At 45.8% G+C, this 27,710-nt stretch overlaps 2 protein-coding genes across 2 annotated transcripts; one reads left to right on the forward strand and one right to left on the reverse strand.

Moving 5' to 3' along the window:
* Window positions 1-1,315, reverse strand: LOC146339614 (noggin-like). The gene has a single exon (XM_084809767.1). It carries the CDS (start codon window positions 1,246-1,248, stop codon window positions 439-441), a length of 810 nt encoding a protein of 269 aa, XP_084665893.1. The 5' UTR covers window positions 1,249-1,315; the 3' UTR covers window positions 1-438.
* Window positions 1,316-9,302: 7,987 nt separating this feature from the next.
* On the forward strand, window positions 9,303-19,438 carry GALR3 (galanin receptor 3). Its single transcript, XM_084809768.1, has 3 exons — window positions 9,303-9,545; window positions 15,586-15,957; window positions 17,726-19,438. The coding sequence occupies exons 2-3, from the start codon at window positions 15,608-15,610 to the stop codon at window positions 18,594-18,596; spliced, it is 1,221 nt and encodes a 406-aa protein (XP_084665894.1). The 5' UTR covers window positions 9,303-9,545; window positions 15,586-15,607; the 3' UTR covers window positions 18,597-19,438.
* Window positions 19,439-27,710: the final 8,272 nt, after the last annotated feature.

A 27,710-nucleotide genomic window follows, 5' to 3' on the forward strand; every position in this document is an offset into this window, starting at 1 on the left:
AACACTTATTAAGCCCATTTATTTCTTCACACGAACATCATGTTTCCCCTTCAGTGACAACAAGCACAATTCACTGAGTTTCCAATGCGTTTTGCCTCCCAGCACATCAATGTTGAAATGCGGTCACTGTCTGCTGTCAACTTATCATTATGCACGTCAACCTGAGAAAGTTGTTGGTGCCTCTGTTTCACTCCCTTGGCTTCCTTTCCTTTGATATGGCAGCAATTCCTCAAGTCTGGTTTTCTCTCATCACTGTGGAGACCTCTCCAAGGCACAGTTTTTCACAATTTCACGGCGTCCTGCTTTCTTTTATCTCTTGCTACAGTTGCCCCCTGGTTCAGATATCTTGAGTACACCGGCTTTCCACTGATTGGGAAATGACAGCAAAATCTGGAAGACGTCCAGAGTTGACAGTGCAACCGCTGCCATACCATCTCATCAGCAGGAGCACTTGCATGCAGCCACCACCGGATAAGGGATTTGCCTCCAAGTGCATTGCTGAAGGGATTTCCCAGGCCTTCGAGTCCGGTCGCTGCTTGCCCAGCAATGCCATGCGAGAAGTTTGATGTGAGTGACCTGTGCAGGCCGGCAAGCCATGCCTGGAGGCCAAGAGCATCCAACATTCGTAAGGTCACAGTCTGTATGGCGTACCCAGCGTGGCCAGAAAATGGGTCCCATATCCACCCAGGAAGAGGTCAGATGGCAGGTAGCACTAGCCACTAGCCACTGATGGAGGCGGGGGAGGAGGGCTTGGCTCAGGTTGCGGGGGATCCCATCCTCGGGAGGCAGCAGCTCGGAAAGATCTAGTCCCTTGGCCTCCTGCAGGAGTTTCTTCCTGAATCGAGCTGTACGTTCAGCCAGATCTTGGCTCAGGGCGCCGAATTCTTCTAGGCTTGTGTTCCGACCACGGGGGTCCTCAAAAGACATCCAGAAGGGATCATAGGACGAGCCCAGCAACTTCATCATCCGGGGGGCACGCAGCAGGCGCTTCGGTTTGGGTAAGTAGTGGTGGTAGTCATCTGGGGAGAGTGACAGGCTGTAGGGCCTCGCTTGGGTGCCTGGCTTACTCCGGATGAGATGGATGTCAGGATTGGATTGCGCCATCTCACGGAACTTATCATGAGCCAGGGGAGCCTGGCTTAGGGGAAAGTCTCCTTCCTGGGAGAGGGAAATTGCTCTGGTGTGCTGAGATCTCTGGCACCAGGGCTCCAGAAGCAGCACGCAGATGAACAATGCTCTGACATCCATGGCTGCCACAGTTCCTTCAAGACCAGAGTGCCTCTTAACTGCAGCAAGCTGACCCTGTAGGCTGCTTCTCCCCACCCCTTTTTGCTATCAGCAGATCCCTTTGGCCGAGAGCTTGCTCATTCCCCTTTTCCCTAGTTACAGGCTTTGATATGAGACAGCACTGCTGCTCCCAGGGACAAAAGCAAATATATAGAGAAAAAATAGTCACCTCTTTAGCTGAGCAGGCATTTTTGGTGAGCTATGCTTTTTATGATATGCTTTTGTCCACCTTACTCAATGGTGCAGCAAGTCTTGGTGGGTTTAGAGAGAGCATGCACCATGCTAATCAGGGATGTGTCATTGGCAAGACAGGACTGGATCTGGACCTTCAGGCTTTCTTCACATGGAGCTTTTATCCTACTGTTGAGATGGCTGTCTCACGGATGTTTGCGGGCCCTTTAGATGACGCTGCAAACCTCCAGGGCATCTCCTGCACTAAATGCCCTTTGTTCTGCTTTTAAATATTTTGCAGATAATGAACTATCAAATTACCCCACTGTGTTCCATTTGAGTTCCGTCTGTGAAAAGAGGAAAAGCAGCAAGAAGAGGAGCGAGATCAATGAAAAATATGGAAGACTCAGATACGGGGGAGGAGGGGGAAAGGGGATGGGGAAAAGGAAGCGCATGAAAAAGGGAGTTGTTGTGATCCCGCATTTAAAAATGGAAGCAGAAAGCCCTGTTTTAAATGTGGGATATTAGGCTGGTGTAGAGATGCTCTCAGTCTGGGATAGGTTACCTGGTCCCCTCCAGATGTTTGGACCATGACCCGCATAATTCCTGACCATTGGCTATGCGAACTGGGGGTTATGGGAGTTATCATCCAAAACATCTGGAGAATGTGTTACAAATCACCACCCATGCTACAGTGTCAATGGAGGCAAGCATGTAAAACCAGAGAAATTACATACACCAGCACCCTGAGGAGGCTGGTGGCTCCAATTTTGGTGGGGCTGTAATTCCATTCTGGGTTTTAGTCAAAACCAGCCAGTATTTTAAAAGAGTTATCCATGGTGCTAAACCCTACCCCCTCAATTGGGCTCAGCACCTGGAATAGCTCCTTAGAGTTCTGGCTGGTATCACAGCCCCACCACAATTAGAGCCACCAACCTCCACTGCCAACACCACCCTGTCCTGGAGTCTCCAGCACAGTGCCTGTGGCCATCGATTTGACTGCAGACACCTCTCTTGGTGCCTGCAAGATTCCCTGAACCACCTGGTTTTTAATTTATTGTAAAAGTTTTTTTATTATCAAGAAGAACTTTTTTAAACCATGGATAACTCTTTTAAAATACTGGCTGGTTTTGACTAAAACCCAGAATGGAATTACAGCCCCACCAAAATTGGAGCCACCAGCCTCCTCAGGGTGCTGGTGTATGTAATTTCTCTGGTTTTTAATGCTGCAAAGCAAAGTGCTACCCTTGGTCCTTAATTCCATAAATGCCTCTGGTCTCCAGAGGCTTTCTTAGAAAATAAAAGTACTGCAGCCCCGCACTTTGTTTTGAAGCATACACAACCACCCAGAAAAAAAGACAACAGTAAGCTGGGGGCAGTAGGTAGTATCCAGGGAGCGGGGGTTAGAGGGGACAGCAAGGGGGCTGTTTTGTTTGTGCTGTGCATATGTTTTACCTGGTTTTGTGTGTGGTGTGGTGTAGACTACTGTATGTGTTTCTTTGAGCATCACCAATTTGCCTTCTGTGAAATGGATATTTTGTTGTGTTTCATGGGGGCAAATTTGGGGCTCAGACCCCATCTCTGCCTTGTATTTAGGTTCTTGGCCAAGTTACTTTCCTTATAGTCTCAGCAGTTTGCTTTCTAGGATATATGTTTTGTATCTGGCCGTGCCTAACATGGTAGCCATTTTACAAATGGACAACCCCTACCCCTTTGGCAGCCATTTTGTGAGAACCAGAAAGGTTGGGGTCCCCTGACCTTGACTGTTTGAATCTTCATAGAATTGAACTGCTTGCCCACTGTGGGGATTCTGTGTTCACCACAGGTTTGGCTGTTGGTGCAAGGGATGCAACTCATTGCAAAGGTGTAAGTGTAAAGTTAAGGATGTTTCTGGGTTCTGGCATACCATGATTCTTGCCGAGTGTGGCACTGGGTACATATGCATGTTCTCTAGAGCAACTGTGGCTTTGCAGGTTGGTGAGTGTGTGGTGGAACCAGCTCACATAACTGTGGCAACTATTCAGAAAGTCCAGCAGTTGTTGCTAAGAACTGAGAACTGTTCTTTGCATCCCCAAATTTCTACTAAAGCAGTCTCCAGTAGGACCAACACCCAGTTGGCAAGTGTAATGGATACTACTGGCCCAACCCTCCCTGGAAATCTGGATTCCATCTAAAGCTCCCATATGCCTACTTATCCATATCAAGTGGTCCATAGCTTGAGAGGAGTGTAGTTCAGTGGTAGAGCACCTGCTTTGCATGCAGAAGGTCCCAGGTTCGATCCCTGGCATCTCCCCTCTCTCCCCAACCCTGGAAAAACCCTTGCCTGAAACCCTGGAGAGCTGCTGCCAGTCAGTGGCGATAATACTGGGCTAGATGCTTCCTATGTTCTAAAGACTCACCATCACACTTTTTGTGAAGGCAATAAAGAAGTTTAACAAAAGCCCATGAGCATTTATAGCACTTTCCCCCAGCTCTACACTGGCATGGCTTAGCAGGTAATGCTTTTGTTTCTAGTGTGTTTATCCCAGCTGCTGCCATAGTTCAAACTGTGTATATCTGCCATGTTAAATTAAGACTCCAAACATGGATCCATGGATCTAATTGTTTTAAGCTCATAGGACACTGTGGGATAGCAAACTCTGCAGTCTCCAGTAACATGCAGATGATGTAGGATATAAGGCTGAATATTGTATTAGCCATAAAAGCAGGTAATGCTTTTGTTTCTAGTGTGTTGAGGAAAAAGACCTCCCCTCCACACACACACACACACACACACACACACTGCCAAAAGCACCATCTTCTTCTAATAAGAAACATACATTGGGCAGTGACAAATAGACAGGAACTCTCTACTTAACACATATACTGGCAAGGCCACATGCCTTCAGATACACCTGTTTCCATGGCAACAAAGCACTTGCATTCAACAAGAGACTGTGGGTACTTTGGTTTCTTTCTTTCTACTCAGTAGAATCTCTTGCCTAATGTTTAACTGTGTGTGGTGTGTGTATGAGAGTGGGGGGCAGGGGCAGAGAGAGAGAGAGAGAGAGAGAAAGAAAGAGAGAAAATTCACACATGACAGGCACTTCAGACATCCATAGGTCTTTGGCCAGAGTTGGGGTAGCCATTGTTCAGTTGTTCTGGAGATGCCCTGCTGCAAGTTTGATTCACTTCAACAATCTCACTTCAAAAGGTTCTCCTCCCCAGCATGCCGGCTGGGGGACGCTTCGAGTTGTAGGACTTTTTTTTCCTGTCTAAACTGCATAGGAATGCATCCTTAATTAAATACTGGAATTTCCACATTTAGCTCTACGCTTGATTCCTAAGCCTGTTTATCCCAGCTGCTGCCATAGTTCAAACTGTGTATATCTGCCATGTTAAATTAAGACTCCAAACATGGATCCATGGATCTAATTGTTTTAAGCTCATAGGACACTGTGGGATAGCAAACTCTGCAGTCTCCAGTAACATGCAGATGATGTAGGATATAAGGCTGGATATTGTATTAGCCATTTGTTGTTGTTGTTCAGTCGTTCAGTCGTGTCCAACTCTTCGTGACCCCATGGACCATAGCACGCCAGGCCTTCCTGTCCTGCGCTCTCTCCCGGAGCGTGCTCAAGTTCATTGTATTAGCCATACAAGTAATCATACTATTTGAGTCCATCGTATCATGTCTGAGAGTCCTATAGATTCTCTCCCTCCAGCTAAAAGCCTGGGAAACCTTGACATTAAGATATCAGAGACTAGGTGCTGATAAAGTCTGGTAGTAAAGCAGCTTTTCCTAACTCAAGGGCCTCCAGATGTGTTGGACTGCAACTCCCATAATCTCAGACAGCATGATGAAAGTTGTAGTCCAACTCATCTGGAGCGTGCCAGGTTGGGGGAGGTAGTTAGAGTGGGCCCATTGAAACCAATTAAGTCCCATTGATTTTCTGTAAGTATGGCAAAGTCTGGATCCAAACTACTGGTCTGATGTAGTATGGCAGCTCTTTATATCCGTATATGACAAGGGAAAAAACTGCCTGTGAACCTTCTTGGGAGCAATTTGTTTTAGGGCGTTTTTTCTCTCCCCTTACCAGTGACAAGAATAAAATGTACATGCTTATATCTGGGAAAACTGTGCAGAATGTCTCTACCCAAGCACCCCTTGTCTTCCAGAAGGTATAAAATAGTAAAATACTACAGAGCAGTACTTAATTTCTAAGGTGCCAAGATCTAAGGCTGACAGGAAGCTACATGCCCCAATACTGATGCCATTCTCTCTAATCCCATATATGTGGGCTTCATGTGGTAAAGGAAAAGCTGTTGCCTTTATGATTGCTTTGAATACTTCAAGACTGAAAATTGATTCTAGGATTGAGCTCTGCACAACTTTTATTTATTGATAACATTATTTATCCTGCCTTTCCTCCAAGGAGCAAGGGTAGCATCTATGTCTTTGCCCTTTTATCTTTGCAATCTTCTGAGGGTGGTTACGGTGAGAGAGAGAGAGACAGAGAGAGATTGAGAGAGAGATCATATGGTGTTGCTAGGTGTAATCTGTTACCTGCAAACCTACCACTGACTAATTCATTCAGTCTGCAATCTGCATTTTGAGACTGAGTCTATCTAAACTTTAGACCTCACAGCCACCATATCTGGCCAGATTTTTGGACTTTGCTGTTTCTTCGGCGATCTCCTGATTTTCGTACCACCTAGCTTGATGAAGAGCTCTGGAGAACTCAAAAGCTTGAACATTTTTGTGGAATTTGGTGGGTTCTAATAAAAGTGTTGCCCACTGTGGCTTTTGGATCCTCCACACCCACCCATGGACCAGTACGACTAGCTTTGCTTTTTTATCTCCTCTGATATAGGTTATGGCGAGAGAGAGAGAGAGAGAGAGAGAGAGAGAGACCATACAGTTCACCCGGTAAACTTTAGGGCTGAGATGGGATTTGAACCCCAGACTCTTTGGTCTAACTCCAGCACTCTACCCACTATACCGCACTGGCTCCAACAGCTTTCCCCAACTTGGTGCCCTCCAGATGTTTTAGTCCTCAACTCCCATCAGCCCTAGCCAGCATGGCCAATGGTCAGGACTTCTGAGAGTTCTAGTCCAAACATCTGGAGAGCAGCAGTTTCCCTATCCCCCTGGGCGACAGGGTCTGGCTACATATAATTTTTCTCTAATTTTCAAATGACAAGGTATAGATAGGGTCATGGTATATAGGCAACCTAGCAGTTCGAAAGCAAGAAATTGCAAGTAGATAAATAGGTACTGCCTCGGCGGGAAAGGTAACAGTGTTCCGTGCACCTCGGTGTTCAGTCATGCCGGCCACATGACCACGGAAGCATCTTCGGACAGCGCTGGCTCTTCAGCTTAGAAACGGGGATGAGCACCGCACCCTAGAGTTGGACACGACTGGTTGGGGACACCTTCACCTTTATATAGGCAACACCCTTTTAAGTTTAGAACCAGTTTCATCCAAACATGTATCACATAAAAACATAAGAAGAGCCATGCTGGATCAGACAAAGGGTCCATCTAGTCCAGCATTCTGTTCACACAGTGGCTGACCAGCTGTCGATGGGAAATCCACAAGCAGGACGTGGGTGCAACAGCACCCTCCCACCCATGTTCCCCAGCAACTGGTGTATGTAGGCATACTGCCTCTGATACTGGAGGTAGCACATAACCATCAGAACTAGTAGCCATTGATAGCCTGCTCCTCCAGGAATTTGTCTAAGCCCCTTTTAAAGCCATCCAAATTGGTGGCCATCACTATGTCTTGTGGTAGCAAATTCCATAGTTTAACTATGTGCTGTGTGAAGAAGTACTTCTTTTTATCTGTCCTGAATCTCCCACCAATCAGCTTCATGGGATGACCCTGGGTCCTAGTATTATGAGAGAGGGAGAAAAATGTCTCCCCATCCACATTCTCCACACCACGCATAATTTCCCTTTCTGTTCCTTACTGCTGACACAATAGCTTTCATAAGTTGTTGGGCATTTTGGAAGTGCATTATTGGCCATGAGCTGAAGATTGCAATACAACCTGGAGAGCGGAGTTAAAATCCTGCCACAGGCTTGCAGCAGGATCATGATCAGCCTACTCTTTCTTGGCTTAAGCTCCCCTGCTTTGAAAGGGACTGCTGGGTTAACTCACAGAACTGCTGTGAGAATGAACAAGTTAAGGAATTAGGGTGGCCACCTACGCTTTACCCAAAAAGAGGACATCAATTTGCAACAAATTTGCACATGCTAATTTATAGGTATAGATGCACTTTAGATGGAAATAATTACTGTAATTTAAATAAAAATACAATACATCTCACCAGAATGGGGAGGAAGACTGAGCAGGTGAGCTGTCTGACTGCTCAGTCTGCTGTCCAGGTGCTGATGGTGGATGATGGACAACTTCAAGGCCCCTGCTGGCTCTCCCTTCTGATGGTTCTTTATCTTTAAACTGGATTTGGACTGGACAGCTCTTCAAACAGAGGACTGTCCCCATAGCCACAACCCCAAGGAGAGTCTAAAAATGCAGGCAGCTGTGTTGACCCATATCAACAAACTAGTTCAAGCAGTTTTTATCTCCACTGTGAAGCTAATGGATCTTAAATGCCCAAACTACCCCAAAATATTTTGCAGCAGGGAACAATGGCTGGGTTCACACAACACAGTAACCCGCATTCAGTGGTTGAGTGTAGGTTGTTGTTGAACCATGGGTTATCATATTGTCTGAACATAGCGCCTTTTCTGCAGGGTGGCTTATTGTGTTATCTGAACACAGCACATTTTTGCAGGGTGGCTTGTTAACCAGGCAGTGTGGCTTGTTAACCACGCTGAACAACCCAACAACAAACCATGGGTTCTCAGGGTGGTTTGTTCGAGAAAAATAAGCCACACTGCATGGTTAAACAAGCCGCCCTGTGGAAAACACACTGCAGTCAGACAATAAGATAACCACTTGATCAACCACTGAGTGTGGGTTAGCGTGTTGTGTGAACCCAGCCAATATCTTGTTGCTGGGAAAATTCATTTTTCTCCAGCTACTGTGAGAATTACTGGGAGTTCAGCCCAGAGGGAACAGGGAATTCTGAGAGGGCTGGTAGAGAATATCAGCATCCCTGCTAATTAAAAAGTGTTGGCTCTGCATCCCTGCAAGCCACTACACCACTGTTCACACAACAGTCAGGCGCATGCTGGCTGTGAGGGAAACCCTTGAAAACCCTGTGTGTGGTGGTGATGCCAAGTCCATGGTGAGCTGATCACCTTCACTGCCAGTGTGCTACATGCAGAATCTCACTTTCAGCACACACCAAGAAATTCTAAGAAGCCTACATATATCCAATGCATGCTGGAAAAGCCTTGTCCTCTGAATGCCAGCTTTTACACACAACCTGTTCCTCACAGATTGCTTGGCAGGGGGCGGGGGATCACACATTGTTTTTCCCAGGGCCATCTAGATGGTGTTGTGAACACATTCTTCTGTTATAGCAGTGTAAGTGATCTTTCTGCTTAAAACTGAGTGGTAAAATATGCTGTGCTTTCATACGTGGGGACCAACCCACGAGATAGGTATATTCTGTTCTATATTCCGATGGATCCCTGTAGAACAGGCAGGGTAGTGTCTGGGAAAGAGGCTAGCAAAAGCGATCAGATAGATGATAGATAGATAGATAGATAGATAGATAGATAGATAGATAGATAGATAGATAGATAGATATGCATTGTACAGGATAAGGAGATCTGGCCATAGGAGGGTTAACACCCAACCAAACCTCAAGGAAAAAAAAAAAGATCAATGGGCTTGGCTGAGTAGGAGGGGGTGAGCAGAAATCTAGAGAAAGAGAAACATCAAGGAAGGAGAAAGAGAGAAGAGAAAGCAGATGCAGGGGTTGCGGGGAGAGATGTGCTGAGAAGTAGCTAGAGCAAGAGAGACAGAGACACAGGAGAGCTCTGCTCATCACAACTTACAGAGTTCCCTAGTTTCTCTCCCACTGGCACTGGAATGAAGCAGGGCAAGGACGTCTCCATGTTGCCCAGTCGTTCCTGCTGGAGGGTGGAGACCTGAAAGAGGCCAGGAGGAACCCACCTTTCTTAACAAGTGAGTACTACTGCCTGGCTTTGAGGAAGAAAGCACAGCCTGGCATGGAATGGAATGCAAAGGAGAAAAGGGCTTCTCCTTCTTTCTTCTCTCTTTTTTTTTGCTGTGTGGCCCAAAAGGAACTTTGTAACAGGGGAGGGGGAGAGGAGTCCCTCCTAGAGTTGCAAAATTCAAGGTTTTTGCAAGGTTCCTGCCTGTAGGCAAGGTTCCTGCCTGCTTTTAATTGTGCCAAAGGGAGAATTTCAGCAGTGCATTTTCTCCCATCATAGAAGTGCTGCATTCATGGGAGGCAGGGAAGAAACAGCAATAGTCTGAGGCAGAAAGGACTATGTCAGGAGATACATACCTTCTTCCAGTGTGGGGCAGATGGCACTAAGGGAGAACAAAGACACCCCCCCCCCTAGATTTCAGAAGGGTTGAAGGGGGCGGTGGTGGCAGAAGCTCAGTGCCAGTCCCATCTAGTGTGAGGCAGATGGATAGGAGGAGAATAAAATTACACATTCCCTTACGGGGTAAGTAGAGTCAGAGCCTGAGCATCTTCCAAAGGCAAAGCCCTGCAAGATCTTTCTGTTTGGGCGAGCATTCAAGTGCTGGAGATATGTAAGGTTTTATTTCATTAATATATTTGAATAATGGCTCCTTTATAGCTATATTTTAGCTCATGTTTTATAAGTTATGTTATATGATCATATCTTTATGGTACTGTTTTTTGTAGTAATGCTCGGTTTATAAAGGTTCTTACCTATGCAAGTCTTTGCTAATAGGATGTGACATATTTCTAAAGAAGGATCATATTGGGGAGAGAATTAGATCCTTGTGTGGATCTGAGAGCATTCCAGAAGTGAGTAGGAGAGAAAGTGACAGGGCACCGCAAGGGGATTCTGGGAAGAAAGGCTAAAGACACAGAACTTTGTGATACTCACATTTCTCATACATGCGGAAAAGCTGAACAGCTAAAAAGACCATTCACAGCTAAAAAGACCAACAGTCTTTTCTCTATAATACTAATCTCTCCTTATCCCTAAGTCACTCTAATTTTGCAGATGTTCCTAATATTTTACATTTATATTTTAATCAATAGTATAACTCACACGCATTATACAAAACACTACAGTACAAATGAAAATCCACATAGTGTTCATTTTAAGAATGCTCCTAAAACCATGTGTTTTTTCCTTATTTTCTACACCAGCGTTCCCCACCTGGTGCCCTCCAGATGTTTTGGATTACAACTCCCAGCATGCTGGCTGGGGGATGTTGGGAGTCGTAATGCAACACATGTGGAGGACACCAGGTTGGGGAAGACTGTTAGCTATCTTTTTCCACTCAGAGACTCCGAAAATGGTTGCTTCGCATTGTAAAGTCTGTTAGATCCTGAATCTGATACCGAATTATATGTGATTTTATCAGCTGCTGTGATTTACCAGACTTCACGTCTCCAGGCTCTGGACACTGGAAGAATCTTTTAATGTGTGTGTTCCATGGAAGAAGGCCACCATACTCCATCCAGTCAGGGATGGTGTGTACACGATTGTCACGCTTTGTGTCTGTAGCAGCTCCTTGTTCGTGATGAATGGGTCGTTGGACTCATTTTGCCACAAGCAGCACCTGGAAAGTTGTAGGGCACTATGAACCACCTAAGCATGGGTTGATTTTGGTGTGCGAAATCTCATATTTGCCCAGGGAGAATAAATCAGATTATCCATTGAACATGAGCAGGGAAAAGCTACGTGCAGATATATAAAAGCAGCTGCCACTAGCAAGGCAGTTGTATGCACCAAACCGTAATGGACAGCAGTGGGATCAAGGATAATCTGGAGTAAAGGTTCCAGTATCACAGCCTAAAGACACTTCCATTGCAATCTTATGCACATCTAGGCAGAAATACGTCCCACTCAGTCCAATGGGGTTTACTCCTAGGTAAGTGTGTTTCAGATTGCAGCCTTAGATTGGAGGCAGACAATAGGTTTTTTTTAAGAGAGTTGAAAACAGTCTAAAAATTAGGTTTACTGTTGGCAGTTAGTGAGCTCATCCCACTCTTGCCTCTAGTAAACAGTTTTGTATTTTTCAAAAACCTGCAAAACCTGTTTGAGCAGAGGCAACAGTGGGACAAAAGAAATGTGTGTACACCAGAGGTGTTGCACCTCTTTCAGCTCAAGGGCAGGGTCAGTGCAAGCTCTTCCACCACGTGAAATAAGAGAGTATACTGGTGTCTCCCCCCCCCCCGCACCTGCTACATCTCCCCCGCCCACCACCAGGGCATGTCTTACCTCCATCCCCATGCCACATTTCCCACACACTTCCCTCCCACTCCCATGCCTCGTTTGCCTCCCACCCCCATGCGCCATCCACACACGATTCCCCCCGCTGCTGCTGCTGCTACTGCTCTCCGAAGAGCCTCATCGGCCACAGAAAACGGCCTGTGTGGCTCTTCAGAGAGCTGGCCAGGCCCAAATGCCTGACCCTGTGAGGTTCCTTCCTCAGAGCCAGGCATTGTGGGAGGGGTTCGCAGGAGATCTACAGAGAGCCCGCCACCCCTCTGTTTTGCACTGAGAGGATTCTCAGTGTGAGCCAGAGGGCAGGTGGCTGAGAGCAGCTGCCTGTCCTTTGTTTTACTGACAGTGAAACAGACGGTGGGCAGTTGCTCTGCAGAGCCCTGTTGGCTGCTCTCTTGCTGCAGCATTTGCCACTGTGGAAGAAGGGGATCCACGGGACTCTCCAGAGCACCCGCTGGCATCACTGAACAGCCAGCTGCTATGGAGAACCCTGCTGGCCCCCTTCTCCTGCTGCGGCAAATGCCGCAGTAGGTGAGCAGCTGGTTAGACTTACCAGAGCACCCGCTGGAGGTGGTGATGGGTCCTCCTGGAGGGGGCGGAGAGGGGGAACGGTGCTTCACCCTGCTTTATGGGAGGGCCAGCCCTGCCCAAGGATGCGATTCAATTTTGGAGAAGCTCTCGGGGCTGCATTCCAGTGGTGGGTGGGACCAGTGCCAAAGGGGGCAGGGCCAAACTACCAGCTTATTTTAGCTTAAAACTCTTAATGCCAGTAACTAGGCCCTAAGAGAGGCATTTCAGCCTGCTTGAATGGGACACAGACACACATATCAAAACTGTCAGAAATTAATCTGAGCGTGTGGAGATGTCTGGCAGCTCAGATCTGGAATCAGAATAGGAACAGCCAGAACAGATGGAGGCACCCTCCCTAGTGAGCCCAGGTACGGCGAGACTTTCTTCCCAGGACCCTGACACACAGATGGCCCAGCCTGAACGGCTCCCCTATTCCTCTACTATGGGAACGCAAGTTGAGGAGGAGGAGAAGGGTGGCGGGAGGCATGACTTGAGGGATGCTAGGGCCCTTCGCAGAGTGAAGCAGGAAAAGTTGGGGGCAGGGCTCAGATGCTCTGCCAGGTTGGCCACTCTTGGAAGCCAATGTAGGAGGGAGCCACACTAAGGGAAGGGCATCCCTGAGAAGCAATTCTGGCTGTGAAGTTCATGCCCAGACTGCTGGCAACTTCCCTAACTTCCACTTTGGCTCTTCTATTGATACTCATGGATGTGTGGATTAACTGTTTCCTTGCAGTCTGAGAGTTTCATAGGATTTGCATTTGTAATAAAGCTAGTCGTTAACAAATCAAGTAGTGTTAGCCTGGAGCTTTGTTTCCTGGAGTGTGTTGATTGCGAAGAGGGAGGAAGAAGGAATGTGACAAAAGACAGGAAACCACTAAATGATCAGCGGTTGGGGGAAGGGGGGGCAGCATTAGTGGACATGGTCCCCTGGGGAATCCCAGAGGGCTGGATTTGGGCTCCAGATGGGCCTGGGGTTCTGCACCCCTGCAATAGTGGGGCAAAATACTTGTACACCATGGGGACCAATACGTCTCTCAATCAACTGGCTCCTGTACGTTTAATATCTGTGTGATGGGCAGGAATCCGGCAAGTCCAACTTTCCAGTTACAGGGAAAGCTGCACCTTTTCCATTTGTTAATCATGTTACTGTTAAAAGTGCAGGATCTGTGCCAGGGGAGAAAAAAGATAGCAATTTTCATAAAGTCCCCACTACTCTATTGTGCCATTTAATGAATCAACAAAACAAAATCTGCAATCCAGGACCTTTCTTTCCACCAACATTCTCTTTAAGTGTTCTGTCCCCTCCTCCCCTCCTCTCCCAGGCAAGCTGGGTTGTAGCTGAGTCCTCACAAACAAAGTTGGAGATTTTAACTCACCAAAACATGAAGCAAATAAAAAGGTTTAACAGCTTTGGGAATGTAATGAATCAAAGAAGGTTAAGTGGTGCCTGGCAGAGGCTCCCTCCAGAGGGGACTGAAGCCAGGGTTGAGGCTTGTGCTTGCTAAGGAGAAAGGGGTCTTGAACCCAGACACCCAGGATGACCTGGACTTAATCCAATCTCATGCCTATGTAATCTGAGTCACTTGCATCACAGAGGAGGAAGGGGGTTTGCATCTCCCAATGTCACTATTAAATTTGCTTGTTTAATGCTGATACCTAAACAGACACGGAGCTTTTTTACAAGAAGCATTTATCGTGCACTCATCATTCCCTACTCACAGTCACTTACAAATTCTTTAGATGCCATGACCCTCCAGTTTTGCTTCTGTATCTAACCAGCACTTTTGGCTAGTCTTTTTAGAGCAAGGAAAAAGCATCATTTAATCATGAAAGAGAAAGAAAGTGTGATTTCTTCTTGTGTATTTGCGCTATTCGGCTATACCACAGGTCCACCTAGAAGTTATATAGTGCAAAAGCAGGAAAGGAAACACTCTTCATGTAGCACTTGGATCTCAATGCTGAGACGACACCGAAAGCAGATACAGCCAATTAACAGCCTCATGTAGAAAAGCTTTCAGTGGCACTTACTCCCAGGAAAGGAAAGCCTTACAGCCAATACTCAGAAGTAAGCATTGCTGTGTTCAGGGGGATCTCTGAGAAGTATTTGGGATGGTTAACCACTTCACAGTTCAAGTGCCCGTAGTGGAATCGGAGAGAGGCAGAAATGGTCACTGGAAGCGTGGTCAGTGACCTGCCCCCACCCCCCCACCGATTTGTTGACATGACAATGTTATTCAACACAGCCCACCAACACCCCCTACCACATACCCACACAAAGCGGGACAAAGTGCTAAAGGGGAAATACACAGGGGGGAAATGGCGATTTCAATCGCAAGCACAGAAAATGCCAGGTTTTCCCCGTTCTCAGATGACATGGGAAGAGGGAGGGGAAGTTGTGAGACAGCAGCAGGAGAGCAGCAGCATTGTTTAAACTCCCACAAAAGCCAGTGATTAAAGAAGAATGACCTTGCTAAAAAACCAATGTGTGAAAGTGGCCACAGTTGTTACAGTTGCGTGTGCTTAGACTGAGATAGGGGTTGAGTTGCAGTGGTCATGCAGAAGCTTGTCCTGCTTATTTGTGAGTAGGCCTGCTGCTCAAGCTTACTTCTGAGCAGACAGGCTTCCTACTATAAATGGGAAACAATGGACTGGGAGGCGGGGCCTTGGACTTTTAGCTCTGCCCACTTTTGCCTTTGGCCCTGCCCAGCACTGAATGCAGCCCCCCATGAGCATCTCTGAAACAAATCTGGCCCTCTGACCAGGAAAGGTACCCCACCCTGCAGTAGAGCATGGGAATGAAGGTGTGTCCAAGGGCTTCATGGAAAAGGTGAGTTCTGAGGAGAAATTCGAAGGAAGTAAGAGAGGTGGCATCACACAGGTGTTCTGGGAGGCAGTTCCCAAGCATACAGGACAACTAGAAAAGGTGGAGTCTTTTGAGTGAGCAGGAGATCTTTGGATAGCGGAGGATGGTGGAGCTGGAAGAGCCAGAGATATATTAGGCCAGAGATACATTAGGAAAGAAGAGTGCAGAGATAAATGGGGGCAGGGGGAGAGCATGAATGGCTTTGAAGGTCAGCACAAGATGCTTGTGCTGGATCCAGGAGCAGACTGGAAGCAAGTATAGGGATTTAACAAGGTGGTTTCATGGCTACCACTTTCTTCTCTGCCCTTTCAATCTCTTTCTATTTTGCCAGGCCCTTGCTCTCCGATGGGGAGATGCCAGACAGCTGGAACACATCATCAGACAGCCTAGAAACTCGCACCGTAGGCATTATTGTGCCAGTGATCTTCTCCCTCATCTTTCTTGTGGGCACAGTCGGGAATGGCCTGGTGCTGGCTGTGCTTCTCCGCAATGGGCAGGTGAAATACAACACTACCAACCTGTTCATCCTCAACCTGGCTGTGGCGGACCTCTGCTTCATCCTCTTCTGTGTCCCTTTCCAGGCCACCATCTACACACTGGATGGGTGGCTCTTTGGGGCCTTTGCCTGCAAGGCAGTGCACTTCCTCATCTACCTCACCATGTATGCCAGCAGTTTCACCCTGGCAGCTGTTTCTGTGGACAGGTAAATACAAACAGTTCTCCAACACTACCCAGAAGACCATCCCTTTGTCCTCCAAATAAAGAGAATTTGCTTGATCAATGTAGGCTTGCTACTTTTTCTGTAGAAGGGAGCGGTAAAGGGCAATTGCTCCTTTGAATATCCAAAGTATCCAAGTGTTTACAGATGTGCGTGTTCTCAATTTTTAATGCTTTTTTAAAAAAATATTTCCCATCTTTCATTAACTAAAGATGCCAATGACAGCTTACATCTTCAGAAATTGCCTTATGTGTAGCCAGGGCAAAAAGAAGTACTACCAAGACTGCCTGGTCTACACATACTGCAGAATGAGATGGTGGAGTTTTGAAGTGGTAGCATGGAGTGTTTCCTGCCAGACTGTAGAAGGGGTACAGTTTTAAATGAAACTTAAAATTCCCTGCAAGTAAAAACCTGTCACATCAGGCAGAAAGGATCTAGCCCAGCCTGCTCCTCATTGTACTAGTTTTCTTCTTGCAGGGAGCTCTTCCATGTAGGAGAATATTAAAAAATGGGGCCTCCCATCTGCCATTCTCTTACCTCAGAACTCTGCCACCTCATTGCACTGCATGCATTGTCACAGCCTCACACCTATTCCTCAGGCCCCTGTTGTTCCCCACCTTTCACCCCATCCTCCCATATCATAATCCACAGAGAGTACTTCTTGCTTCCTCCACATATGTTTTCTCCAGTTTTACCTCTTTACCCTTTCCATATTTTCCCCTCCCTTTCCCCTTAGTAACCGCAGCCTACTTAACAGCTCTTACTGTTCCCTCACAGGGGATATATGAATACATTCCAGTCAGAACATGTATTCTCTCTGTTCAGGTTGGATGTTTGGCATTCCTCACAGTGCATATGGGTTTCTGAACCCATTCTGCCTTCTGTCTATATTGAAAAAGCAAACTCTGTATCACATTATGTGTGAACCATACAAAGCTATATCTAAATCTACACAAATTGTTGTGAGCTACAGAACAGGGTGCTTTCAGTGGCATTTTAACCCAAACATATTTGGGGGCTTTGGGGGGAAACCTAGAAGGAACTGTCACTGGGATAGTCTTTGCGGGGTGGGGATTATTTATTTATTTTAAATTACTTAGGCTGCCTTTACAAAATAAAATCAATAGAAAATGATGCAAAACAAATACAATAGAACTTCAATAAAATTTATAAAAACAGATAACACTAGTAAACCAGCAGCCCACAGACTATGAGAAGGCCAACAGAAACAGGTGGGTCTTCAGAGCCTTCCTGAAGACCTGCAAAGAAGGGGCCTGATGAACCCCTGATTGAAGCTGATTCCAGGGGTGTGGGGCCACCACTGAAAAGGCCCTCTCCCTTGTATTCATCATCCTAACCACCCTTGGTGGTGGGCAGGTGAGAAGGGCCTCTGCTGATGACTTCAGAATGTGGGTAGGCTGGTAGGGGAGAAGGCAGTCCTTCAAGCAAACCAGCACTTTAAAGTGGTCTTGTGCAGCTGGCATGGCATCGCATGAGCAGACCACCCAGTCCCCACCAATATCTGGGCAGCCATATTCTGTACTAGCTGAAGTTTCTGAACCATCTTCAAAGGCAGCCCCATGTAGAATGCATTACAGTAGCCCAGGCTGGATGTCACCTGAATTAGGGGGCAAGACATGGACACAGCCATAGAGAAGTGAGAAAGGGATGCTGATGGTGCTTGTGTGTGTTGGGGGTGGTGGTGGACATAATGTCTTCTGTTAAACACAATTCTCTACAATTCTGCTTCTAGGTATTTGGCTATTCGTTACCCACTGAAATCCCGGGATCTCCGCACCTCTTGCAATGCAGCTCTTGCCATTGTCATCATCTGGACAATGTCACTGATTTTTGCTGGGCCATATTTCAGCTACTACCAAATAGTCCACTACCAGGAAGTGCCCATTTGTGTCCCTATTTGGGAAGACCAACGCCGCAAGATCTTAGATATCCTCACCTTTGTATTTGGCTATGTCCTCCCGGTCATTGTCGTCAGTCTGGCTTATGCTAGGACCATTAAATTCTTGTGGACTGCTGTGGACCCCATTGAGAGAATCTCAGAGTCCCGTAAAGCCAAGCGCAGGGTCACCAAGATGATTATTGCCGTGGCTGTCCTCTTCTGCCTGTGTTGGCTGCCCCACCACCTGGTGATCTTGTGCTTCTGGTTTGGCTATTTCCCCTTTAACCGAGCTACCTATGCCTGCCGCCTGGCTTCTCACTGCCTGTCCTATGCCAATTCCTGCCTCAACCCGATTGTCTATGCTCTCATCTCCAAACACTTCCGCAAGAGGTTCAAGCAGGTCTTCACCTGCCTCCTGGTCCAGCGAAAGAACAGAAAGAAGCAAGCTGGCAACAAGGTCCATGTGGCCAATGTTGCCAATGGTTTAGTCAACCACACAGCAGGCGCCTATGGAGGGAACACTGAGGTAACTCAGGTTCATGAGGAAAATATCAGGTGCTACCAGGGCCTATTGCTGAGAGAAGCTGAAGGGGTTCTTCCAGAGGCATGGCCTCATCAGTTACAAGATACTGCCCTCTTTCATCAGAGAGGTCTAATGGATGAAGAAGATTCTGGAACAACTGGTAACAACCCACTGGCTGTGACACCACATGGAGGGCTGTAACCTTCTAACAGGGCCGTTCCGAGACATTTTGCTGCCTGCAATGAAGGGCAAGGAGGCACCTCTCTGTTCCACCTACAGAAGCCAAACAGACTGGCAGCTGAATCTTACATCCACACTGGTGATGGGACAGCATCTTCACCAGACCTGAGGGCAGCAAGCTAGCTTACGGGGAGGAGAGACAGCTGCCTGGAACACACAGCGCTGTCCTCCAACACAGAGGAACAGCCAGGGGGCTGCTGTTTCTGCCCCTTCAACACCACCTAACATCTGCTGCCTGAGGCAACTGCTCACTTTGCCTCATGGTAGGGCCAGCTCTGCCTTCTAAACATCCATGGCAGATGATGCAAACAGAGGGATAGTGTGACAACCATATTCCCATCTGCATGAAATGTGTGTCAGTGGGGAGCAGGCTGATTCTAGTTGGCTTTCCTTGTTATGACTGAAACTACCCATATTCCTCAGTGAGAATGTCAACATTTGCCAACTGAGGCTTTATTTTAATAGTTCCAGTTACACCATTCTTGCAAGAATGGCTAAAGAAATCACCACTGAAACTTCCAAAAGGCTGTTACATGCTATCATAGAAATGAATGGTACATGCATACAGATGCATCTGTGAACAGAAGTGTATGTTTGAGGGGGGGGGGGGCTCTGCCTCTTTCTGTGACCTTCGCTGTTGTAAAGGTACACGTTCAGCCTGTGGATTCCCTTTTCCCATTCCCCCTTCCCTCTGCCCCATGCTTGGCAGACTGTTTTGTTTGAGGGTTTTTTCCTTAAGAGCCTGCATGTTTATCCTATCAAATGTGTATTCAGTGCTTTTAATTTTTTTAAAAGTTTTTTTTAAGACTCTTTTTTAACAGTTTAAAATTGTTCCAAGAGGGGAGGCTGTTTGATTGACACAAGGGCCAACCAATAGTGTTGTGCAAATTTGGCTTCCAAAATTTGGAAAACCAAAAGAACACAAGTGAGTAGCTGAAATCAAATACTGCTGTGTATCCCCAGCCCATATCTGGAGTGCTCCTACTATACAGAGCTACATAGTGAACACTTTATTATTGTTCTATGGTGTGTGTGTGTGTGTGTGTGTGTGTGTGTGTTCCTGGAGAGTGAAAAAGGAAAAGTGTGTCCTTTTTCTTTTCTTTCTCACCTCCTAAAATTTCCCCTTACTATAAGGTTCGTAGTGTAGAGAGTTTTTAACTGCATAGCACACATCCCCACCCCCACATATACTAATGAACGAGTTGTAACTCGGTGGTATCAGTGGAGGCTGGTGGCTCTGAAGTCAGTGGGGCAGTGAATCTGCTCTGGGTTTCAGTCAGAACTTCGCTCCTTGGACAGCTCCTTTAGAGTTCTGACTGAAACCCAGAGCAGATTCACCACCCCACTGACATCGGAGCCACCAGCCTGCACTGAGTGGTAGAGCACCTGCTTTGCATGCAGAAGCTCCCAGGTTCGATCCCCAGCATCTCCAGGTACGGTTGGAAAAACTCTTGCCTGAAACCCTGGAGAGCCGCTGCCAATCAGTGTCGACAATACTGGGCTAGATGTACTCATTGTCTGTCCTGGCATAAGGCAGCTTCGTGTGTCCTAATCCATCCATTACATTATAAACTGCTAGGGTGAGTCCTGCAGATCAATCCACCCTCCAGTTTCCCTTTTCTCCTCAACTGACAACCTCAACATTCTGTGGCTCAACAGCCCTTATGGTTCCATAGGTCCTGGAAATCTAGATCGTTGTTGGACCTTTTTGGTTTTTTATTTTCATTTGTAAACGAATATTCTTCTGCACGCCTAAGCTACGATATGCAGAAACTTCTGTCTTGCTTTTTGAATGGCCCTGTTTCCTTCCCAAACTGATAGGCACGGGACCACCCAAGTTCATTACTAAAGGGAACAATATTTCCCCAGAACCTGACTAGGTGAGAAGACTCTCCAAGAAGACTAGATGATTGAGTATGCTGCTGCTGTTGCTGCTGCTGCTGCAGGATCAGTGCTAAAGCAATAACATAGACATCTGTACGCAGCCAAAAGTTTTGTGTGCGAATTAGACATAAAGGAAACTAGACTAAATTCCCTAGACCAGTAGAATTTGTAGAATTGAGCAGTTTTTATTACACAGGGAAGCAGCAGCTGATAGGGAAAATGTTACCATCATTACAGCTACCATCATTTAACGTTGATTAAGCAATCACTTTATGCTCGTTCCTGAACAGAATACAGGCGTTGCCCTTGCCCAGAGGAATTATGATCAGGGATATACGGATTTTGTTAAATCCATTCCCTCTGTGTTTCGTGGATTGTCAGGGATCTTTCATTCTATCATCCACTTATTGACGAAATTGGATTTTTTACCAGAATTTCATTCTACTTGCAGTAATGTGCATTAGCGTTAATGCACATTTGGGCACATGCGCATTAGTTAATGTGAATTAGTGCTAATGCAAATTAGCACAAATCCCCCCCAAAGTGAAAAACTGGTCTGCATGTCCATGGAATCCATGTGACTCGGGAAAAGTCAGTCTGCTGGGGAATCCGCAGGTCAGATTCATAGAAGTCTGAACTCATTTGAATCCATTGCAGATTTCTCCAGCATCTCTAATTATGATGTACACTAGATCAGCCTTCTCCAACCTGGCGCCCTCTATATGCGTTGAGGCAGTATTCAATGCTGCCCCTGTGCTAGCAGGACCCACTGCTAGCACAACAGAAAACTAGCAGTTCTAAAAACAACCTGAAATTAACAGAGCCACTAGTTTCAGGAATGCGGAATGTCAGTGGCGCTCGCAGAAGGAAACTTTGCTGACCTGTCCCGATTTGGAAACAAGTGTTTTTACTCATTTTGGGTTGTTTTTAGAACTGCTAGCTCCCCATTGTGCAAGCATGAACACAGCAACATGTCTGTGTATTGCCCTGGACTACCAGTCCCATCATCTCCTGGATGGGGGTGATTGGAGTTGTAGTCCAACACATCTGGAGGCTACCTGGTTGTTTAGGAATGGGCTGTTAAGGCTCCTAAACACAATGGGCTGCACTCCTAAACACACTTGCTAGGAAGTAAAGTCTGACAGGACTCAGTGGAATATACTTCTGAATAAACGTAAGTAAACTGTGCCATCTGTCTCATTTAAATCCATGGGGCTGACTCCCTAGTAGACAGGGTTAGGACTGGGCTTTAAGCCTTTCAAATATGTAAATATGGGTAATGAAGCTGCAATTATATGCAGCATAATTCAATTCCCATTGCCTGCCTTCTCTGAAAATTATAGAATGGCCAAACAGCATTTGGCCAAACATACATAGCCTCTCAGTTTTGCTGCTTTGTATCAGAGAGGGCCTCATTTTCAATCCTGTTCCTAAAACCCAACTGGGAAGAAATCTGGCAGCTCATATAAATAGCTTATTATCTCAATTTCACCCCAGGAGCTATTGTTCAAAAGAATTGTTGTAGAGATGAGAAAACATATCAAAAGCTTGCTTTTATTACATTTCATTATTGCTCCTCCAGCTTTTCATGGTTTGCAGAAGCATAGAAGCTACAGATGGGAGTTCATCAGGCTGACCTTTCTGCCAGCCAGCTCCCACTCAAATTTGTTCCTAGGACCATGTTTTGTATTTGGCTCAAGCTAGAGTCAGACAAGTTTTTTTGAAGACAGATGAAACTAGGTTGAGAGAGGCTTTGCTTCCTAAGGTTTATTTACACATGTGTTTATTTTGTTTTACTGTTGTTGTTAAGTCATGTCCGACTCTTCGTGACCCCATGGACCATAGCACACCAGGCCTTCCTGTCCTCCGCTCTGTCCCAGAGTGTGCTCAAGTCCATATTCATTGCATTGGTGATGCTATCCAGCCATCTCATCCTCTGCCGTCCCCTTCTCCTTCAGTCTTTCCCAGCAACAGGGTCTTTTCCAGGGAATTTTCTCTTCGCATTAGGTGGCCAAAATATTTGAGCTTCAGCTTCAGTATCTGTCCTTCCAATGAGCACTCAGGGTTGATTTCCTTTAGGATGGACTGATTTGACCTCCTTGCAGTCCAGGGGACTCGTAAGAGTCTTCTCCAGCACCACAGTTCAAAAGCATCAATTCTTCAGCGCTCAGCCTTCCTTATAGTCCAGCTCTCACAGCCATACATTACTACTGGGAAAACCATAGCTTTAATTAGATGGACCTTTGTCGGCAAGGTGATGTCTCTGCTTCTCACTATGCTGTCTAGGTTTGCCATAGCTTTCCTCCTAAGGAGCAAGCATCTTTTAATTTCATGGCTACAGTCACCGTCTGCGGTGATCTTGGAGCCCAAGAAAATAAAATCTGTCACTGCTTCTATTTCTTCCCCTTCTATATGCCAGGAAGTAATGGGGCCAGATACCATGATCTTAGTTTTCTTAATGTTGAGTTTCAAACCAGCTTTGTCTTACTGTTGCCTCTGTTCAAATAGGTTTTGCAGGAGTTTTTTTTAAGCAATGCAAAAGCATGCAAAACCTGCTTACCAGAGGCAAAAAGTAGGATGGGCGGTAATCCCTTTTCTAAATCATGTTCAGTTTGCTGAAAACAGTATTGTCTGTCCTCTGTCTACCTTTTAAATGTTCCCTGTCTGTGTTTCTACTTCTTTTCTGGGGTGACAATTCTTCAGTTTGCTGCAGCGCATTCCTTTAAAAATGGTTCTATGGCCTATTCCTTTTCCAAGTTCATCCCATTATAAGAATCCACATCAAAGTAACTGGTGTTGTTTTTCCCTTCATGAAAAAATGTTAATGGAGGGCTATATATGAAAAACATTACAATACAAAATCTAAATGGACTTTACAAGAATGACTTGTGAGTAGGAGACTAGATTCTTGTTCACCTCGGTGCAAGATGCTTCCACCTTCTGACACATTGTTCTTCATATGCATTGATTCAGGGCTATTTTTGTAGAGAGGAAACACATTTCATTAGAATCGACCCTTATGCCTTCTGGCTTCACTGGAAATATTATTATTCCTCCCTCACCATTTACGTCTTCTCAGGCCTCTGTGGTATGGGCTTTTGCACACAATAAGCTTAAAGCATTTTAATGAGGCTTTTTAAAAAGTTCTGTTGGAGCACTCCTTTGGCAAACTGTGCCTGCCTGAAAGTATGCAAGTTTATGTTGCCATATGATACTGTCAGGTATCTCCTTTTCTACAACCTAATGTTAAAAAAGTGCAAGTGAAATGTTCTTCAGGGCCAGCCATATAAGTAGGCAGACTGAAGCAGCTCCCTCCAGGCACAGATTCTGGGGCAACATCTAAAGCTGGGGTGGGCAACCTGCAGTCCTCAGCTTAATTTCAAAAGCCCTCTGCAAGCATTCAGATCTCTGGCAAGAGTGATCTGTCCCTCCCTTGGTTGCCCACTGGGCAGGGAGGAAAAGAGAGAGAGAGAGAGAGAGAGAGAGGAGGGATGGCAGAGAGAGACAGCAGAGAGAGACAGAGAGAGTGGAAGGAAGGAAGGAAGGAAGGAAGGAAGGAAGGAAGGGGTGGCAAAAGAGAGAAAAGGAGTGGCAGAAACAGAGAGAAAAGGGAGTGTAAGAAAGAGAAAGAGCAAACAAGATGGCAGAGAGACAGAGAATGGGCGAAGCCCACTTTAGCTCTGGCATGTGGCCCCTGACAGAATACCCTCAAGATAATGTGGAACACAACAGAAAAAGGGTTCCACACCTCTGATTTAAAGGTTGTCATGTCTATTAGGTTGTTCATTGCTATATTTTACTGCCACGGTGACACAATTTGTGATCGCGTGTAGTTGTACTGGTTGATGTCAGACTAGAACTGGGGAGACCTGGGTTTAAATCCCCACTAAGTCATGAAATTCCACTGTGTGACTTTGGGCTAGTCAGTATCTATCAGTCTAACCTAGTTCACAAGGTTGTTGTGAGGATACAGATGAAGAGGAAGAACTATGTGAAGTCTTGAGCCAAGGTCACTGGAGAAAAGGCAGGAAATTAATGTAATAAATGTTAGTAATATATTAGTATTATGTTACTATTGTATTTTAAATTGCACTGTACAATGTCCAGAGAAATATAGTTTATGAGGCGTTTAATAAATACAAGAAATAAATACATTTGGATTTTCTTTCTCAGGTTCCAGAATGTCTTAGACTGGCTTGCTTGTGCTACAGGGCACATTTGGTGACCTGTTGTTTCCCCTACAGCTTGCAGATATGAACTGATCAATGTCCAATTACTCAGTAATGGTTGTTGTTGTTCAGTTGTTCAGTCGTGTCCAACTCTTCGTGACCCCATGGACCACAGCACGCCAGGCCTTCCTGTCCTGCACTCTCTCCTGGAGCATGCTCAAGTCCATATTCATTGCATCAGTGATGCTATCTAGCCATCTCATCCTCTGCCGTCCCCTTCTCCTTTTGCCCTCAGTCTTTCCCAGCATCAGGGTCTTTTCCAGAGAGTTTTCTCTTCGCATTAGATGGCCAAAATATTTGAGCTTCAGCTTCAGTATCTGTCCTTCCAATGAGCACTCAGGGTTGATTTCCTTTAGGAACTCAGTAATGGAGTCTTCTCTAAAACTGGCTGCTTTATTTTACCTTTAGTCTCTCCAACACCTTTGCATTTATTTATTTCAAACATCTCTCCTTGTTTTTGAAAAAAATTGGGAGCCGTGTGGTGCGGTGGAGAAGCCTCCCCTCTTACTAGTTTGGTGTTTTCCTAGGTGTGTGCATAACTCCCAACCACACTGAAATCATGGCATGGTGTTCGCTTGTGTTTTCCAACAATTCTGGGAGGGAGAAGGAGCTGTAGAAGAGGAATGGATCCTTAACTATACACCTAGAATGTCAATTATTGTTTACTCCAAACATATAATTAATTATGTGTATTATGGCCATTCAGGTTTGGCCTCTAAATGCTTATTATACAATCTCCTATTAGTTTCTAGCTATCTGAACTATGTGTAATTGAATTGCTTTTATTTTCACCCATAATAAACCATTTCCTCTAGTCCTGGTCTGAATTACAGCCCATTTTTCAATATCCTACTGGCAAGGTAATTCGCACAGCCTAATCCTGTGCATGTTTACTTGGAAACAAGTCCCACTAAGGAAGCCTACACACAGTATTGTGGTCTTGGATCCAAATGGTTGAGGTTTTCAATGCTGTTTTATTATAGAAATACGATTTGATGGTTCCCTGCTTTGGCTGAGCTAATAATAAGGCTGCCTCTCTGGAAAGCTCAAAACAAAAATCCCAGCTACCTTTCACATGCAAATGATAGTTCATTTAAATATAAACTATTTTTAAAAAACCAAAGCCTAGCATTTGAGCTGAACTAAAGCCAAGATTAAAAAATGGCCAATTCAAATCTATCCCAGTTGCCAATCTTAAAGAGATACTCTACTGTCTCATCCACTCCTACCGACTTCACTAATAAAAGCTGGGGCACAGGGGTTTCTTATGGATTGTTGCTGAGATTCTCCAAATGAGATCCTTGAGAGAACATTTCTTAAAATTGCAAAGTAGCTACTTGTCACCATGGTGAAGCATTTTAGGCTTGTAAGGGAGGAAGCAGACATCCCTGTTGCAGACATTATAATAAAATAAAAGCAGGGGCACAGAGATATTTTGCCAGAACGGAAGACAGGCAAGAGGTACACATATGGTCTGCTTTAGATAGCCAGCAGCTCTTTGAATAAACAAGCTCTCCTTCATTTCTCTTTCATGACCCTTTGACTTCCTGAGAGCCAAAGCAGATGACACGTTACATATTTTACATGGCATTTAATGTGGTGGAGTTTTTTCCTTTAAAAATAGCAGCCATGAGAGGCCCCAACCAGGACTGGAACAGTGGTGTTTTAAACTGTTAATAACCCCCCATGGGCCCCCTAATTTTTATTGGGACCACAGCACATGAGGAGGGCTTTAACTCTTTCCTCCCCTGCTGTGGTCCAAAAAAAAAAGCCTTCTGAGGCTGTTAACCTCAGAAGGCAAGCTCCCATAGGTAGCTATGGGAGCTTGTCTTCTGGGGTAATAGCCATCATAGCAGGGTAGACTTTCATCAAGAGCACAATGGGGAAAAAAGGGTTAAATCTCCTCCTGGGTGTCATGGCCCCTATAAAAAACCAGGGCCCCCACGGCAGTTATTAACAATTAAAAAACACACACATGGCACTGAAGTGATACATTTAACCTCCTCGTTTGGCCCTCAGGCCTGGTTCTGTGGTGAGCCTTTCAAGATTCCTTCTTTCTAACTTCTAGTTTTCTATGTGCAGGGATTCATGTATGTATGTACATATGTATTTTTATTAAGGAACATTCCTTAGTACGTGAGCCCCCCTCTGCAGCCTAAAGTCATACAGGTCCAACACAGCTTTACCACATCAAGGTGAAGTAGGCCCAGCTCAGCAGAGGTAAGGCCAAGGGAACGACAGAGGTGAAAGTCAGAGCATCAACTATTCAGGCATTCGCCTAATGCAATGAGTGCACAAGAGGGGCAGTGGGGACACACCACAACCCTTCAGTAATGTCCTTGCTGTTCTGACCGCCATTAGGCTGGCATCGCCAAAACAGGGAAATGCATCACCAAAAGAGGACAAAAGAAGGCACTGATTTAATTTATATAATTTAATTTATATAGTCATGACTAACTTAAATCCCATTCATTTCAGTGGCTCTACTCTAAGTAGGACTTAACATTGGATTTTAGGCGATAAATACAATTTAAATAAAAATACAAAGATCTCACCATAGTAGGCAAGACTGTGACCAGGTGAACTGTGGGCCTGCTCAGTCTGCTGCTGTCCAGGTGCTACTGTGGACGGCAACCTCAAGAACCCAACTAGCTCACCCTTCTTACAGTTATTTCTCTTCAAACAGGCTTTGGACTGGACAGCACTTCAAATAGAGGACTGTCCCCTGTAAAGTAGGACACCTGGCCACCCCTAGACAGGCAGGGGACATCTGTAGAGGGATCCTACTCTACATGTGTAGGCTCCTCCCTGTGAGGTGGAACCCATGGGGCAGTCTACTGCTTAGAGCATGATACCCTGTCCAGACGTGCCCCTCCAATGTGTGCATGCTGGACAGGGTGGAACTGGCAAAGATGCAGCAGCAGGAGCAGGGCTAGCAGGACCAGCCCCACTCTCTCCCCTC

Source organism: Heloderma suspectum, chromosome 7 (genome assembly GCF_057233095.1).
Source record: "Heloderma suspectum isolate Gila_16-S chromosome 7, 16-S_ref, whole genome shotgun sequence".
NCBI lineage: Eukaryota > Metazoa > Chordata > Lepidosauria > Squamata > Helodermatidae > Heloderma > Heloderma suspectum.

Coding starts and splice junctions, on each gene's coding strand:
- GALR3 (XM_084809768.1), top strand. CDS start 15,608: ATGCCAGACAGCTGGAACACATCATCAGACAGCCTAGAAACTCGCACC. Junction 15,958..17,725: donor GCAGCTGTTTCTGTGGACAG/GTAAATACAAAC, acceptor TTCTGCTTCTAG/GTATTTGGCTATTCGTTACC.
- LOC146339614 (XM_084809767.1), bottom strand. CDS start 1,248: ATGGATGTCAGAGCATTGTTCATCTGCGTGCTGCTTCTGGAGCCCTGG.